We start from the raw sequence: 16,914 nt of genomic DNA, 5'->3' as shown, positions 1-16,914 counted from the left end.
TCTTGTGCAATAGTGATTAGAGGAAAACAAAATATGCAGAGATTGTGGCATTGTTTCCCATCTAACCTTTAAATCTTTTCTCTGCCTCAGAGTAAAATTGCTGCGTGAACAGAAAAAAAAACAGCTGGAGGATCTACTCTGCTGTGGAGGAGAAAGGTAAAGGCTAACCCATTTGTGAGCCATCCCTCCTGTCCCCTCCTTTATTGATTTAAACCATGTAAATTTTATTTTTTAGCCAAAAAGAATCTTAGACTTGTTATTTGAACAGGACAATTTGTACTACTTTTAGGGCTTTTACAGTCTAAATGACAGACAAACGGAATTGGAGATGAATGTTAGGAGAAACAAGTTCAGCATGAGTTCTCACTGCTACTGGTAGTTCTTTATCTAGCTGCAACACAAGCCATTCATTTAACTGTATGGAATAGCTGCCACCAATAACAATTATGAGAGATCCAGAATTAATCAATTTCAGGAGAAAAAACTTGTCTTATAGTTAGATGGAACGGTTTAGATTTTAGAGCAAAACCACACAAAGAATTATGATGGTTTTTCTGGTTCCAAGTACTGGATTGTCCCATGGAAGTAGCAAAAGTCAATGGTGCAGAATATTCTCGTACAGAAAGTATTTCAGATTCACACACATTCAATAGCTCGAATGGCTTGGGTTATAGATGATTATGGAGATATTCAAGTCATCCAGATCATGGTTGTCCCAAAGGTGCTTTTCCAAAAGGCAATGAGTCATTCTTGGGGGTTTTGGGGGTTTTTTTTCTTGTGTTTTTTCCTTGAAAATGTTCTACTTCTCATCAAGAAGTGAAACTGAAGCAGCTCTCTAGATGAGAAGTGAAACTTTTTTGAAGAAAAAACATAAGGAAGTCCAGTTGCCCTTTGAAAAAATACCTTTGGGACTTAGGTTGTAGAGTTGCAAAAACCCATTTGTGCATGATTTTGGAGAGCTATTGCCATACAGTATATTAATAGGTACTACTGAACAAGACAAATTCACCTATCTTAGACTGGGAGGGCCAGGCATAGGGAGCAATTGGTATGACTACTGACGCAGGTTGCTGAATCTCAACCTGGTTACTTATTTTCTGAGTTTGTAAAACTGAAACGTACACTAACTGGATTGTTCATTCAACTTGCTAAACTATGAAATAATCTAACTACGCTTAACATGAGCATGCATCTGCTGGGTGCAATATTCTAACCATTGTCCACGGTGGCAAAGTATCTCAGGTTTATGGGAGGAAGCTTCTGTCTTAAGTTTCACAGTAAAGAAAGGAACGCATAGGGTAGAGAACCTTTTTCTTCTCCCACCCCAAGAATTGTAATTCCTATGAAGGAAGTTGTATACTAGCATTTAAGGAAGCCTTATGTTGCTCAGTCCAGGCATAGGGGAAAGCTTAGTTTGTCGAGTTTATTGTGTTTGGACAGATGCTTTTGAACTTTTTCCTCTTTAAGATTACCAGGCCTAACATTTAGGTGAAACTTAAATCAAGTTGCACATTCTGTATTTTAATGCTCTTCTGGTTCCTCGTAGATGCTGCTAGTAGGGATCATAGAAGTTGATTTGCAATGAATGTATCCATTAGAAACTGAATGAAATTACTCAAGGAATAAATACATTTTGTGTATTGTGATGTTGTAATGTGTAAAAACAAAAACAAAGGTGTGCTGCTGTCCTGAAAATAATATTTTGTTCTCTCATAAAGGAAAAACTTGAGGGAGATGGCAGAGCGTTTGGCTGATAAATATGAAGAAGCCAAAGAGAAACAAGAGGATATTGTGAACAGGTGAGGATATCTTACTATAGGCTCTTCTGATTAGTTGAAGTAACTGCAATTATCTAACTTCTTGCTAAAGAAAGTGTTGTAAACTTCCTTAGAAGCCTAGTCATTAAACTGAACTACTTCCTAAATGATAATAGTAACCGACTAGATGGTTCCGCCCCAGGTGCCAGATGGACCCTGAAAGGTTCCTGGTGGAGCTTGGGACTTTTCCGGAATCCCTTGCTCACAGCTCGACCGAAGCCCTAGTGGAAGCCTGGGATAGGGCAGCCACTGGGGCCTTGGACCGCGTTGTGCCTTTGCAGCCTCTGACCCGATGTCGATTCTGGATAGCTCCCTGGTTTACCGAGGAGCTCCAGGAGATGAAACGCTGGAAAAGACGCCTAGAGAGTGGTTGGAGGGCCAGCTGGTCCGAATCTGATCGAACACTAGTAAGAATTCATATTAAATCCTACTTAGTGGCGATAAAAGCGGCAAAACGGCAACATTTTTCTGCTCTTATCGCATCCGCAGATAACTGCCCAGCTGCCCTGTTTAGGGTGACCCATTCCTTACTTAACCAAGGAACTGGGGAAGACCCCTTGCAGGGTAGGACTGAAAAATTTGTTTAGTATCTGCAGGATAAAATCGCTCAGATTCGGACAGACTTGGACTCTGACTGGGTAAATTTGGGCGAGTCGACGGGGATGAATCTTGTGGAGACTATCTGGGATGAGTTTGATTCTGTGACCCCCGAGGACATGGACAGGATTATGGGGAGACTCAGTGCTGCCACTTGTGTGCTGGACCCATGTCCCTCTTGGTTAGTTTTGGCTTCCCGGGAGGTGACACGAGGCTGGCTCCAAGCGATTACCAACGCTTCATTGATAGAGGAGTTCTTTTCCACCGCCTTGAAGGAGGCGGTGGTGAGGCCCCTCCTTAAGAAGCCTTCCCTGGACCCAGCCTCTTTAGCCAACTATCATCCGGTCTCCAACCTTCGCTTTGTCGAGATTGTGGTAGCACATCAGTTTCCCCAGTACCTGGATGAAGCTGCCTAACTGGATCCGTTTCAGTTGGGTTTCAGGCCTAGGTACAGCACGGAGACAGTATTGGTAGCGTTGGTTGATGATCTCTGGCGGGCCCAGGACAGGGGCTGATCCTCTGTCCTGGTCCTGTTAGATCTTGGCGGCTTTCGGTACCATCGACCATGGTATCTTACTGCGACGACTCAGGGGTTTGGAGTGGGGGGCACCGTTTTGTGGTGGTTCTCCTACCTGTCGGATCGGTCACAGTTCGTGTTGACGGGAGGACAGGGATCGATCCCGAGGTGCATCACTTGTGGGGTGCCCCAGGAGGCGGTTCTCTCACCCTTCCTGTTCAACATATATATGAAACGGCTGGGCGAGATCATCTGTGGTTTTGGGGTACGGTATCATCAATATGCTGATGATACCCAACTTTTCATCTCTACCCCAAACCACCCAAATGATGCCCTCAACGTGATGTCCTGATACCTGGAGGTTGTGCAGATCTGGATGGGGAGGAACAGGCTCAAGCTCAATCCCTCCAAGACTGAGTGGCTGTGGTTTCCGTCATCCCGATTTGTGCATCTTGTTCCATCTTTGATGATAGGGGGAGAAACTTTACCCCCCTCAGAGAGGGCCCGCAATCTGGGAGTCCTCCTGGATACGCGGCTTAGTTTAGAACACCTGATGGCCGTGACCAGGGGGGCCTTTTACCAGGTTCGCCTGATACATCAGTTGTGCCCCTTTCTGGATCGAGATGCTCTGTGCACAGTCATTCATGCCCTTGTCCTTTCTCGCCTGGACTACTGTAACACTCTCTACATGGGGCTGCCCTTGAAGAGCACCCGGAGGCTTCAACTGGTCCAGAATGCGGCCATGCGGGTTATCATGGGTGTGCCTAGGTGCTCCCATGTTACACCCACTGCACTGGTTGCCATTTGTCTTCCGGATGTGATTCAAGGTACTAATTATGACCTTTAAAGCATTCCATGACTTAGGTCCAGGCTACCTGCGAGACCACCTACTGCCACCAGTAGCCTTCCACCGTCCAGTGCGATCTCACAGAGTTGGCCTCAGGGTGCCGTCGGCCACACAGTGTCGGCTAACGACTCCCAGGGGGAGAGCCTTCTCTGTGGGAGTGCCTTCCCTCTGGAATGAGCTGCCCCCCAAGCTTTGCATAATCCCCGACCTCCGGTCCTTCCGACGTGCCCTAAAAAGTTGGCTTTTCCAGCAAGCCAGCCTGGCCTGAATAGAATAAAATATAGGATTAATTTGGTTGTTAATTTTAATTTAATTTTTAAATTTTTATTGTAAATATCAATTGGTTGGTTTTTTTGGATACATTATTTAATATCCCTTTTAATTTTTGTAATATGTGTTTTCTTTTATGTTGTACGCCGCCCTAAGTCCTTGGGAGAAGGGCGGCATATAAATCCAATAAACCTAAACCTAAACCATAATACATGTGTATTATAGAAGAAAGCTAAGTTTATGGAAAGGCAGTTGCAAGCTACACACCCAGCAAAATGAAAAGGAATAAGCAGTTTTACCTGTGGAACTGTTTCACTTAAATACCAGATAAACATACCGGGTTCACAGATTCTGCCAAGTCAAATCAAAGTCAATTATTATTGTTTAGCTCAATGAAAATCACTTTAGCAGTGTTTAGCTTTTTAGAAAAAAGGGGTTGCTAGTTTTCTATAAATTACGTACTATCATGTTTCCCCAAAAATAAAACAGGGTCTTATTTTCTTTTAACCTCTGAAATAAGCGCTTGGCCTTATTTTCGGGCAGGTCTTATTATTTTTGAGGTGCAGGAGGCGGCGAGCATGGTCACCTCATGGCTGCTGCTGTGTTGCAATATTTTCAGGGAGGGCTTATTTTGGGGGGAGGGCTTCATTTTAGCCCATGCGCTCAAAAACCTGATTGGGATTATTATCCGGGGAGAGCTTATTTTCAGGGAAACAGGGTATGCTATTGTACCTCTTTTTCCTTGTCAAACATCAAACAGCTAGAATAACCAATAAGTGTGCTAATATTTAATTATCAAAATGAAACTAATTTACTTTTGAACAAAAGCATACATCACACCTCACCAAATAAGAGACTAAAATCTACAAGTAAATTTGAAAGGAATGGCTATATATTGTACAAGTGTAGCACTATTCTGAGAAGGTACTTAGTTATGTAGTCTGAAAATGCATAGAAAATCCCCACCTCCTGAAATTCTTTTTGTGGCTACAGGATGAAGAAAGTTCTCCGTAATTTCCACTCACAGCTGCCTGTCCTGTCCGATAGTGAAAAGGATATGAAGAAGGAGCTACAAACAATACAAGAACAACTGCGGCATTTAGGCAATGCTATCAAGCAGGCAAGTGGCATATCTAGAAAAATAAAATGAGGGGTTCTTGCTGCTCTCTGAGCTTGCTTGTTATTCTGCAGACATTTCACTACCCTAACTAGTTAACCTCATCAGTGCTATTAAGGAGTGCTGTTTGCTGTCAGATTATATTCTGGTGTTTTGCCTGTCTGTGTGGGAGGGGGCGGTTTTAGGGATTCTTTGGTCGGGCTGTTACTGATGGCTCTTTGGCCAGTTTGTGTTTGGGGTATTGCTTACTTGATTGTTGGTCTGAAGTTAACCTAGGAGTTAATCTATGCTGATCTGAGTGCTGATTACTGATGGAAAGGTGCTGGACTCTTTCCCTTTTGGGCTGGTTGATTATCTCTTTTTCAGATGTTGTTAATGTCTATGCGTCTATTGAGGGCTGATTTGTCAGAGTGCCAGGCTTCTAGAAATTCCCTGGCATTTTTGGACTTGGCCTGATCTAGGATTTTCCCAATTGAAACTATGGTTAAACCTGTCTATATGTTGTGAAATTGAAGAATTTTCGTGTCTTCTGACTGCCAGTTGGTGTTTATGGATGCATTCTGCCAATCCTATACCAGGGATGTGAAACTCGCATCACCATGGTGTCGTCACGTGACATATTGCAACTTTCCCCCCCTTTGCTAAACCAAGCGTGGGCAATGCACGACACATCTGGCCTGCTGGCCATGAGTTTGACATCCCTGGTCTACATAGTGATTGTTGCAGTTTGTACATTGTTCTTACTGCAACAACAAAACAGCTAGGAAATTTCTAGAAGCCTGGTTCTCTTACAAATCAGCCACCAGTAATCAGCTCTTGAATCAGCATAGATTAACTCCTAGTTTAACTTCAGACCAATAGTCAAGAAAGCAAAACTCCAATCAAGAAACTGCCAAAGAGCCATCAGTAAACAGCCCAACCAAAAAAAGCTCTTAAGACCTCCCCACCCACAGACAGGCAAGACATTGGAATGTAAACTGACAGCAAACCGCACTCCTCACTAGTACTGATGATGTTACCTAGTTAGAGTAATGAAATGTCTGCAAGATAACAAGCAAGCTCAGAGAGCACCAAGGATCCCTCATTTCAACCCTGACCTACAAATACTCTCTTTTATGAGAACAATAAAAGTAACTTTTGAGTTTTTTCTCCGTATTGCTTCTCTATACTCTAGGTTAAAATGAAAAAGGATTACCAGCAGAAAAAAATGGAGAAGGGAAATAGTCCACAGAAGCCGAGCATCAACCTCAGCACCAATCAGAGGAAATGTATCCAAGCTGTTCTGAAAGAGGAGTGAGTCAATTGCCTGTTGAACTGAATGATTATTTTCTTGCATAATTAATATTTGACTAATGGCAAATGCATGCATAGTGCACAGGCTTCCATCTTGCTTGAGTTTCTAGGCTGCTGACAGCTGCTATACTTATGCTGTATATAAGTGTTACGTTCTGGCCAGAATTGTATAGATCCTAAATATTTGTGTTTACCAGCTTTGTGAGAGTGACATACAACCTCCCCCTACAATTATATTTCCAGTAAGAGGAAGGCAATTTGTGAGACTCTGTAGGTATTACTGCACTAACCAAAATGCATAAAATTTAAAGATTTAAATTACAGTCTTTCTTATTACCCTTGCTCAGTACTGAAATAAAGAAAACATTTTTTCTTTCTTTCAGGGGAGAACACATTCAGGAGATGGTGAAACAAATAAATGACATCAGGAATCATGTCACCTTTTAGTCATCAGACTAAAGACTTACATTTTTGGAATATTAAACGTAACCAGCTGCCTTTTTCCTAATTTATAAATGGAACTATTTTTTTACAAAAAGAGCCACTATTAAATACTCGTTAGAGGATGCATCTGATTATAATGCATGTTGCAGCATTCTACAGAAGGCATAATGCTAAAGACATTTCACTTCCGCCCTTTTGATACTTCGTGGGGAAAAAGTAAGGGAATTTTGTACTTCCTGTGTCTTCAACTTAAATATATGTTTGTGATAACACAGTTCATTTCAAAATAAAAATCAATACAACCACTGTACCAAATCTTTCCATATAGATCATCTTCTGAGCTAACTGTATAAACCCTTCTTAGATCAACACAATACATTTAAATAGAAAGAAGGTATGAAAAGAATTGCAAGACTTTTCTCCTTTAATTTGGAACACTTTTGCAGGATACACTTCCAATTACAGTTAACAAATGGTTACATTGTTTTAATTCAATAGACAGGATAATTTTACATCCACAGTTTCACAGGACACCAGTGGCTTTTGCTGGAATGCAATATAATTCCAAAAGTGGAATTTGAAGGTTAGTTTTTTTTAAAGTAAGGGGCTTTATAGATTACTTACCCATCTCCCACCCTTATTCTTGTCCACACAGTGTTGTTAGAAGCTATATAGTTATGCCATAGGAGATACAGAAGTGAAAGTAAACCATTTGACATGTTGGAAGAACCTGTTGTGAACATATTAAGACTGTACAAGTCTTCCGGTAATTCTTTGACCTTTTAGTATACATTTTGCATACAAAAGGACTGTACAATATACAGAACAGAGCTAACCTTACTGTTCTTTCCTCTCATTTTGCACACAATTCCTGTTTAAATCAGTACTGGTCACTGCATAATACCTATTTGTAGTAGCTAAGCCTTTGAATGAGAGAACTGAAAACTAATGGCATAAATCAATCATAACATTAAAAAAAAGTCAGCCATACAGCCTTTTTTTAAAAAAAAAAGTTAATTATGAAAGCAATTCAATTTCAAGATCAATTTTGAAAAACAAGGATTTCCTGCTATTAAAACTAATTTTCCCTTTTAAAAAAAATTGTGTGAACTAGCAGCATATTCTTCTCGGGTTTGTAGACTTGTGGATTTACAGTTTTACATTGTCAATATTTGTTTAATTAAATGTATACAATTTAAATTTAGTACTACAGATCTATCTTCCCTGCGTTCTCTTCCACAAGTTTGTTTCTTTCCCCAATGATTCTGAAATACTTCAGGATGAATAGCAGAACAGTACTTGGTCGCTATGCTAAATAGAATATTATGCATCTGATTCATGGTATAATCCTTTCATTATGTGTATCATAGCTAATCTCACCATTTAAGAGATTATAGCATTGCCTCCCAATTAACACAACACATGGTTTTTAGCCAATTTAATATAAACGCTTAGATGAGGCAGGGGTCTTTGAAAATGCTCCTTTCCTAAAAGGAAAGCTATCTTTGCTCAAAGTTAATGATGTACTAATTGCATGAGCAGGATTAAGGAAGAAGGGTTAAGTTCATTTCTAATACGATATTAAAGATGCAAAGAAACATGCTAATGAACTTCATTAGAGTAAACTCTTCATTTCTAAGAATAAGTCCGCTTATAGTTTCCCTGTAATGTTTTTCATATATTTTTTTCTAACCAGCAGATTGAAACAGACTGGATTCCAGCAAATGCTTTTTGATTTTGTACCAGTTACATAGTTAGAATTTACATGGAATCAAGTTGCCCACACACTCTTCCTCCTCCTCCTCCTCCTCACCTCAATTAGTATCCAGAAAACCTGAAACAAATAAGCTCCATTGCCCACCGAAAAAGTAAAATAGAGTGAAAGCTTTCTTTCAACAATGGGAAAGTATTCAAGCTGCTCACACCGATCTACAAACCAGTTATTGGATCAATACTTGCCTGTTCAAGAAGCAAGTAATAAACATGATTAAATTAGATTGATTCTGGTCTTTAGAAAATGAATGTCAAAACTGATAGTTACACTCTTGGTAGCAGGTGTGGAAGAATTGGGAATGAACACTTGCTTGCAACTCCATTAGCCCATTTCAACACTGATCTGTTCAACTACTGCTTGACCACAAGAATAAAATCCAATAGAAATACAGATTAAACACATTTTATCTACTTTACACTCATCCTATTTAAAACAATTCCTAGGGCTTTAGAAGCTCTTATTGGAACCCAGGTAATCATGCAGCCTTCTGACTGGAAATTTTTTAGTTATTTTAATTACATTGTTTTAAAAGTTCCATTATAAATTTATAAAAGCATCTTCCTTTTCCCTCAAGAGTTGGATCACAGCAAATCAGTTGCATTCGTGTTCTGCTGGAACCCTTCTATTATGGAGTTTAATGCATCTTGCATGTTCTGATTGCAAGTCCAGAACAAGATTTTCCAGACCTGTATCATGAGCTTTTCAAGAGAAACATTCAGTCCAAGCATAAACATAACTGCAGCTTCACAAACGTTTCCTATCTCAGAGGTGTTGTAGCATTATCTTAAATGTATAATTTTAAACCCAATCTTCAAACAAATACAATGCAAAAGGCCTTTTAGAACACAGGTGTCAAACCTGCCACGTCATGTTGCCGTCATATGTTGTTTTTCCCATGCATGGAGGTGGGGTGGGCATGCCTTGCATGTGACGTATCCAGCCTGTAGGATGCCAGTTTGACACCTCTGTTCTAGAATCTGGGTAGAGAGTTGCAAAACACCTCTGTACTAGAAGTATGATACGGCTTAGGTTTTTAACGCCATGGTAATCAAATGCGTATTGATAAATGTGATGAACTCAAGTCCATGTATTTCAGTGAGAAAAGTGTAATGCTGGATGCAGCCATGTGCTGATATTGTGCAATGTAGCTTTTGGGGGGGGGGGAGTAATGAGGGATACTAAAGCAATTTATTTTCATTTGCTTTTCTTTCTATGATGATTAACCTTCACTTCCCTGACTTTTGTGTCTTAAGAATTTAGGTGACTTATTTCCCCATTCTAATTATCCATTTCCCCCCTGTGCCTTTTTGGAAAAAAATTGCAGCCTTCTCTCTAATCCTCTTCTGTCCATGTTTTTAGTTGGGGGCTCTTCCAGCACAACATTCAAGGTACAAAAAAATGTACTGAGCTAGAAAAACCCAAAATCCAGTGTCCTGCAAATAAATTCATATTTTAATATAAAATATTAATACAATATACTATTTTCCCCTTCTGCCCAACTTGCTATTGTAACTTCACTCCAAAAGATTTGGGGTGGGATGGGAGGAGACGATTTTCAGCAACTACTTTCATCACAGTAATTTAACAGGGTATGGATGAGAGAGAGGGAGGCAGGGAATGCCGTATTCCAGGATCACTGGGAGGGAGGAGAGCAGGAGGATGAAGGTAGATGAGTTATATGGAGAAGTCCAACTACACTGAAGGCAGATACCCTGGAGGGTTCTGCCAATCTTCTCCGTGTGAAACTTTCTTCCCGCCCAGAAAACCTTCCTCTCCCTCCCAGAAACAACCTGGACCATGACTCTTGGGTTATCTTTCTGCTCTTTCAGTTAGAATTAAATAATTATTAAAGGTTTTGCTATAAAGAGGAGGTTTTTTTTAAAAAAAACACCAAAATGTAGCTTTGCAGCTCTGCTACTGAGGCTGTCATGTTTCAGGTAGTTGATTAATGTCAGTCAGTTTTGTATCATTGAGGATTGCACGAATTCTCTCCAGGGAATCTGCCTGCCGGATCCGTTCCAACTGGACCTGAGCAAAAATGAGCAACACATAACATTAAAGGAATGAGTTTCTCTTAGTTATAAACTTTAAAGAGCAACAGATTGATATATCAATAGACACATAGGTAGAGGTATTGGGTACGTTTAGCCTGGAAGCTGTAAGATTACAGGGAGACATGAAAGCAGTCTTCAAAAATCTGGAAGCTGGGGAGTAATTAATTCAGAGGGGTTTCAGAAGGCAGGACAAGGAACAATTGTTTAAATTCAAGGAGGAAAATCTGGGTTGGCTCTCAGGAAACCTTTCTAAATGGTAAGGGCTGTTCCAAAAATGTAACGGACTGCCTAGGGAGGGGGTGGATGTTCCTCTGCTGGAAATTAAACTGAGCCTGGATGGATAGTAGATTCTGCACTAGGCAAGGAGCTGGCCTGGATAACCTCCAAGATCGCTTCCTACGCTAGTATTCTAGTATTCCCAAAGGGGAAAAAAATACCTCTCCCCTGAGCATGAAATAATTCTATGGAAGGACAAATTTAGCAAGACCTATTTTACTCATCACCATTATTTGCGGGAAGAACCTGGTGGACCTTGTGACCTTGGAAGGTAGGAGCAATCAAGTAGAGTAACAATAGGACATATATCTGAGAGAAACGTAATTCTAGTGGCTAGAAAAATCTAAGAACAGACACTTTTCACTCTTTGTTCCCAAGTGTTCACCTCACCTGAAGGGTCTGAGAAAGCTTAACGAAATCTCTCTGTACTTGCTCACTGACATCCAATTCTGTCTGAAGCCGTTGAGCTTTATTCTTCTCCTCGAACATCATGTGTTCTAAGTTAGCCTGGGAAAGGAAACAGCAATGATTTCTGCATCTTGGAGGTATTGGGGGCGGTGTGTGTGTGTGCTTTATTTGCATGATGGCCCTTCCTAGTCAGAAAAGACTGGAAGGGTTTTAGGAAAGGAAGGATCTGTTATCACCTGTACAGCACTGTATTCTATGACTATCACTCTGTTGTATCTTATGATTTATGATGAATGTATTTATATGATGATTATGATCACGATTTATCACTTATAGCTTTTATGTACATTGAGAGCTTATGCACCAAAGACAAATTCCTTGTGTGTCCAATCACACTTGGCCAATAAAGAATTCTATTCTATTATTCAAACCACAATCTTTAGGTGTATGAAATTGGGATTGCTTGTTCTCATTTCCTATCCTCCATTCCCTATCTGCATATATTGCTCATATTGTACTGAATCTAATTTGCTGCCTGGCTGTCTGTTCCCTGTATTCCTTTCAAATCTGTTTAGATTTTTTGGTTTCAGAAATACAGTATTGATCCCATTCAAGTCCCTTCTTTTGTGAACTGTTTGTCCCAATAAGAACTTAGGATAACTTTATTGTCACTTTGAATGTACACTAATTGGCATTTATTAAATTGTGTTGCATACAGCTCTCAGAGGGTCTCCACCTCTACACTACATAAACATGACCAAATACAAAATTATACATATACCCACATATATGACACGGAGCAACAACACGGTCTAGTTTGAATGTATACATGTACATGGCGAGAGAAACAAATCTTGTGAGTTTGCCAGACGGATGGCATAAGGAACAAAGCTGTTACGGAATCAGGCAGTCCTGCTACAGGTACTTCGAAACCTCCTCCCAGAGGGGAGCAACAGACCTACAAACAGTTCCTCTATAAGTGACTAGTCTTGACCACTTTCAGCCCCCTTCCCGTATACCAACTCGGTACCCTTTAGTGTCAGTCATACAAAATTATTTACCTTTGTGGCAACTTCCTTCTTCAGCTGTTCTTCAAGATCATTTTCTCTCTCCTCAAAGTTTTCTAACTGCTGTATCTTTTCTTTCAAGTTGGATTCCAACTATGAAAATGGAAGGACAGATTGAATGAGTATAAAACTCTCCAGTGCTAACCAACCACTTAGGGCTCTTCTACAGGCTATCCATTTTTGCTCTTGTAAAATCTTTTGTGGCATTATTTAAACCTCTCCTTTATTGAAAACAAACACTGAAGTTATCAACAATTATTTTAATCTCTGCTGCTCAGAAGTCCCTGACACCATCTGTTCTCTGACTACTTGTTTTGCCACTGTGATGTCAGGATATACACAGAGCAAGCTATTTTCTGCTAGGTATATATAAAAATCTGAGAACAATATTAATTAGTCCTTCGACATGTACCTTACTAGCATTATTCCAAAGTAGCTTGTGGCCTTGAATATGATCCTCAATTTTAGGCAGAAACTTTATCATGAAAAGAGGGAAACAAACATGAAGAACCACTATTTGGATGGTCTCATTTAAATGCTTTCAAAATGTATTTCCTTTTCCATTGCCCCTCTGTTAGCAGTTTTTATTCCCAGAAAAAAACATAACTAGGAACAGCATTTCCTCCACACCCAATAATTTGGAATAACCACAGTACTAGATAAAGATATATTCTATGTTTGAGACAGACATGAAGACCCTTGAATAGGAGACCAATGTAATCCAAAGTATACAGAGAGGGAGGGGGAAGAATATCAAGGGATGGAAGGTTTTTGCCATGGCATACTGAGCATCTTCTGAAGTCTTTATATAAGTTACCTGCTCTTTATTCACTCTTATTTGCTCCAATTCTGTTCTTAGACTAGATGCAGCAGCTGTTAAAAGATGGGAAAAGGTTTTAATTTCATTTATGGACTCATATTCAGTAAATATTAACTAGGACAGGACTAGTAAATTAGAAAGTGGAATTCCCTGAAAGATGTTTAAATATAAACAGAGCCCTAATCTCACCTATTTCCTCTTTGCAATTTTCTATTTCTAGCTGCAGAGTCTCTTCTATGTTCTCTTTTAAACATTGTTCGGCTTGAATCTGTTCTTTTAAAAATAAAATTTCTGCCTTCAGTTTTTCTTCCAGATGATCGGCTGCAGTTCGTACACTAATAATGTCTTCACGATACTTGAGGACCAATTCACGGAGTCCCTGAAACAAAGGCGTATATAGGTCAAACTGTCTTCCTGCATACATAAGCCACCATGTAATAAACTATAAGGGACTTTGATTGGAAACTGATTTTAAAAAAGGACAAAAGGAGGGAAAGATACAAAAGGGGAAACAGTAATCGTGAACGCTTTAAAATATAGTAATTCCAAGTCTAGAGAATTCTCTAGATTCTTCAGGATTTTTTAAAAACAGGGTAAGGGGAGGCAGGAGTTTAACACTAAAAAAATATTCCACAGCAATTTTAAATTAACAACTTTGTTAATTTAATATTTCACACAAGGGCAGGTTCCTGAGCCCATGGGGAATGTTGGGGTTGTCAGTTACCAGAAAGGTGTTTTTAAGGCCAGCAGCTCATGTAATTTGGGGCCTAATATAATTGTCTCAACCTCATTCCCGTCAGATATGTAACCTATATAAGTTAAAAGCTGGAGGGACTCGGGTTAAGGATGACTGGAAAAACAAGGGGAGTTATAATAATTACCAAGCGGTAAAGTCATTATATTGTTTTCTTCTGTTAATCCATTTACTACAGATGCCAAGCAACAATTCCAGACTGTAACAATTTCAAAGAGTCCTGCTTAGAATGTTATTTGAAAACATATTACCACAATTGCATAATACACTATCTTCCTTGATGTCAAATTATTTCAAGCAGAAATGGGAGGAATGTAGCTGCAAATCATACACTTTGTAACTAAGAAACTCCTTTTTTTATGCAACAAAAAGATAAGATAATAACAAAATATAGTACAAGCTGCTTTAGAGTGAAAATACCAGTGATTGTTCAAGATATACTGGAAGTTATCTAGATTAAGAGAGATAAACACCAAAGCATAACCACAGAAAGGGTTGCAATTTTTACTAATTTAAGATTTCAGTTTAGATAAATATTATAATCAATATGGGGATTTCCTCGTATACATTACTAGAAACAAGTTTCTACTTTTCTAATCTTAAAAAAGTGATGGCCATTATTCCAAAACTTTAGTTGCAAGAATGTCTTACTCTTACCCAATATTGTGCCCAAAATGAATCTATTTAAAATTAACCAAGAGGTATCCTACCTCTCCAGTTTCTGGAAGGATAAAGTCCTCAGCTTGTTGTAAAGACACATGCAGACAGTGTTTTCCTTGAAGGCTTTCATTGTCTTTCTGGAGCCTCGCCAATTCCTCTGAAACAAGCTCTCGTGACTGCATCAGGACGGCCTCCAGCAAACAAAGAAAGAATTAAACCTTAAAAAAATCGTGACCCGTCAAAAGCGCGGAGGACAAAATCGCGCTCGACGAAAGCGCGCATGTGATGTCATCACAGCGCGACGAAAAAAAAATAAAAATTGAAATAAAATTAAAATTAAAGCAAGCCGATTCACATAAAGGTAAGGGTTAGGTTAAGGGTTGGGGTTAGGGTTAGGTTAAGGGTTAGGGTCAGGTTTAGAGCGTTAGCGTTAGGTTTAGTGTTAGGTTAAGGGTTAGCGTTAGGTTTTTCGTTACGTTAACGGTTAGGTTTAGGGTTAGATTTAGGGTTAGGTTAAGGGTTAGGTTTAGGGTTAGGTTTAGGGTTAGGTTTGGGGGGGTTAGGGGAAGGTTTTAGCTTTATTTTTACATTTTTCGATCACAGCGCGATGTTTTCGTCGCGCTGTGATGACGTCAAATGCGCGCTTTCGTCGAGCGCGATTTTGTCCTCCGCGATTTTGTGGTGGAACCAAAAAAATCAGCTCTTCAGATTAACTCACATTTCATTCTTCATATGGTAGAACTAGGTAGAGGACAAAACAGAAGAAACCCCACCAATATGAAGAATATCCTTGCTCACCATGACTTTCTCCTCATTCCCGCAACTTATTAAATAGATGAGCTGTGAAGTTTTCAATTAAAATACTAAAAAAAGGAATTGGTTAAACAATACAGCTAGTAAAAATCACCAAACACCAAATACAAGCTGGGCGGATACAACCTCACAGATGACCCACACTCTATCAAGGACCTAGGAGTACTCATCTCTAATGATCTAAGCCCCAGAGCTCACTGTAACAGCATTGCCAAAAAGGCATTAAGAGTTGTTAACCTAATTTTGTGAAGCTTTTTCTCCGGTAACATTGTACTGCTAACTGGGGCAAACAAAACCTTTGCCAGACCAATCCTCGAATACAGCTCATCTGCCTGGAATCCACAGTTTATATCAGACATTAATACAATTGAGCGGGTCCAGAAGTATTTCACAAGAAGAGTACTTCACTCCTCTGCTCACAATAGCATCCCTTATGCCACCAGGCTTGAAATTTTGGGCTTGGAGAACCTTAAACTATGCCACCTAAGCATGGTACACAAAATTGTCTGCTACAACGTCCTACCTGTCAATGACTACTTCAGCTTCAACCTCAATAATCCATGGGCAAACAATAGATATAAACTCAAGGTAAACTGCTCCAAACTCGATTGCAGAAAATACAACTTCAGCAACAGAGAGGTCAACACCTGGAATGCTCTACCTGACTCCATTGTTACATCCTCAAACCCCCACAGCTTCAACCTCAAACTGTCTACTGTGGACCTCACCCCATTCCTAAGAGGTCTGTAAGGGGGCATGCATAAGTGCACCAGCATGCCTACCGTCCCTGTCCTACCGTCCCTATTTATTTGTACTCATTTCATGTTTATACTTACACCTGTTATCTCGTACATGTTTGACAAAATAAATAAATAAATAAATAAATAAATAATATAAACAAACAAACAAACAAACAGTATGTAAGACTGCTCAACCCAAAACATAAGCATTCTGTAAAAATACATAAACCCAGTTAAATAAATCAGTTTACCTATCCTGTCCTTGAAGAGAAAGAGCTGGAGAGGAGAACCAACTAAAAGGCTAAATCTGTGATGTTCAGAAATCACTTCCCAAACACTGACTGGATGCTGACCAGCTCACGTCTATTGCTGCCTCCCTTGCCAATGGGAAAGTCTTGCCAGTACCTTCCTGGCACAATGACTTATGGGATAGAAAGCATTTCCTGAAGAAACTAAGTAGAGATTCTGCATTTACAAATGATTTGGCCCACTTATTCCAACTGTGATTTGTTGGAATCACTAATAGCTGATAGGGTTCAGTTGTTTAGCAAGGCTTTAGCAATTTGAACATTCTAAGGAGTAAATTAGCCGCATCAGATACAATTCTGCAATAATTCATAATTACCTAACTTTAATGGAAAACAAA

The 16,914-nt window shown here is 39.7% G+C and overlaps 2 protein-coding genes across 3 annotated transcripts in view; one reads left to right on the top strand and one right to left on the bottom strand.

Annotated features, from left to right (window-relative positions):
• The window catches only part of NUP88 (nucleoporin 88), a 19,954-nt gene extending 12,966 nt beyond the window's left edge, over positions 1-6,988 (top strand). The window contains exons 13-17 of the mRNA XM_087717250.1: positions 91-156; positions 1,719-1,799; positions 5,042-5,168; positions 6,340-6,458; positions 6,842-6,988. Of these exons, the coding sequence (XP_087573376.1) occupies positions 91-156; positions 1,719-1,799; positions 5,042-5,168; positions 6,340-6,458; positions 6,842-6,905 (457 nt within the window). The 3' untranslated portion in view covers positions 6,906-6,988. The remainder of the gene's footprint in view (positions 1-90; positions 157-1,718; positions 1,800-5,041; positions 5,169-6,339; positions 6,459-6,841) is intronic.
• A 2,844-nt stretch (positions 6,989-9,832) lies between these two features.
• RABEP1 (rabaptin, RAB GTPase binding effector protein 1) overlaps positions 9,833-16,914 on the bottom strand; it is a 55,487-nt gene continuing 48,405 nt past the window's right edge. For both annotated transcript variants that reach the window (XM_087717248.1, XM_087717249.1), the window contains 6 exons: positions 14,766-14,906; positions 13,491-13,680; positions 13,299-13,354; positions 12,476-12,574; positions 11,397-11,513; positions 9,833-10,704 (listed from right to left, as the gene is read on the bottom strand). In XM_087717248.1, the coding sequence (XP_087573374.1) occupies positions 10,603-10,704; positions 11,397-11,513; positions 12,476-12,574; positions 13,299-13,354; positions 13,491-13,680; positions 14,766-14,906 (705 nt within the window). In that variant the 3' untranslated portion in view covers positions 9,833-10,602. The remainder of the gene's footprint in view (positions 10,705-11,396; positions 11,514-12,475; positions 12,575-13,298; positions 13,355-13,490; positions 13,681-14,765; positions 14,907-16,914) is intronic.

This window comes from Thamnophis sirtalis, unplaced genomic scaffold, assembly GCF_051295495.1.
Source record: "Thamnophis sirtalis isolate CommonGarterSnake01/CBP01778 unplaced genomic scaffold, rThaSir2_p1.2 scaffold_6, whole genome shotgun sequence".
NCBI classification, from domain to species: Eukaryota; Metazoa; Chordata; class Lepidosauria; order Squamata; family Natricidae; genus Thamnophis; species Thamnophis sirtalis.
The sequence above is the reverse complement of the archived record's forward strand: the minus strand, read 5'-3'. Positions and strand labels throughout refer to the sequence as shown.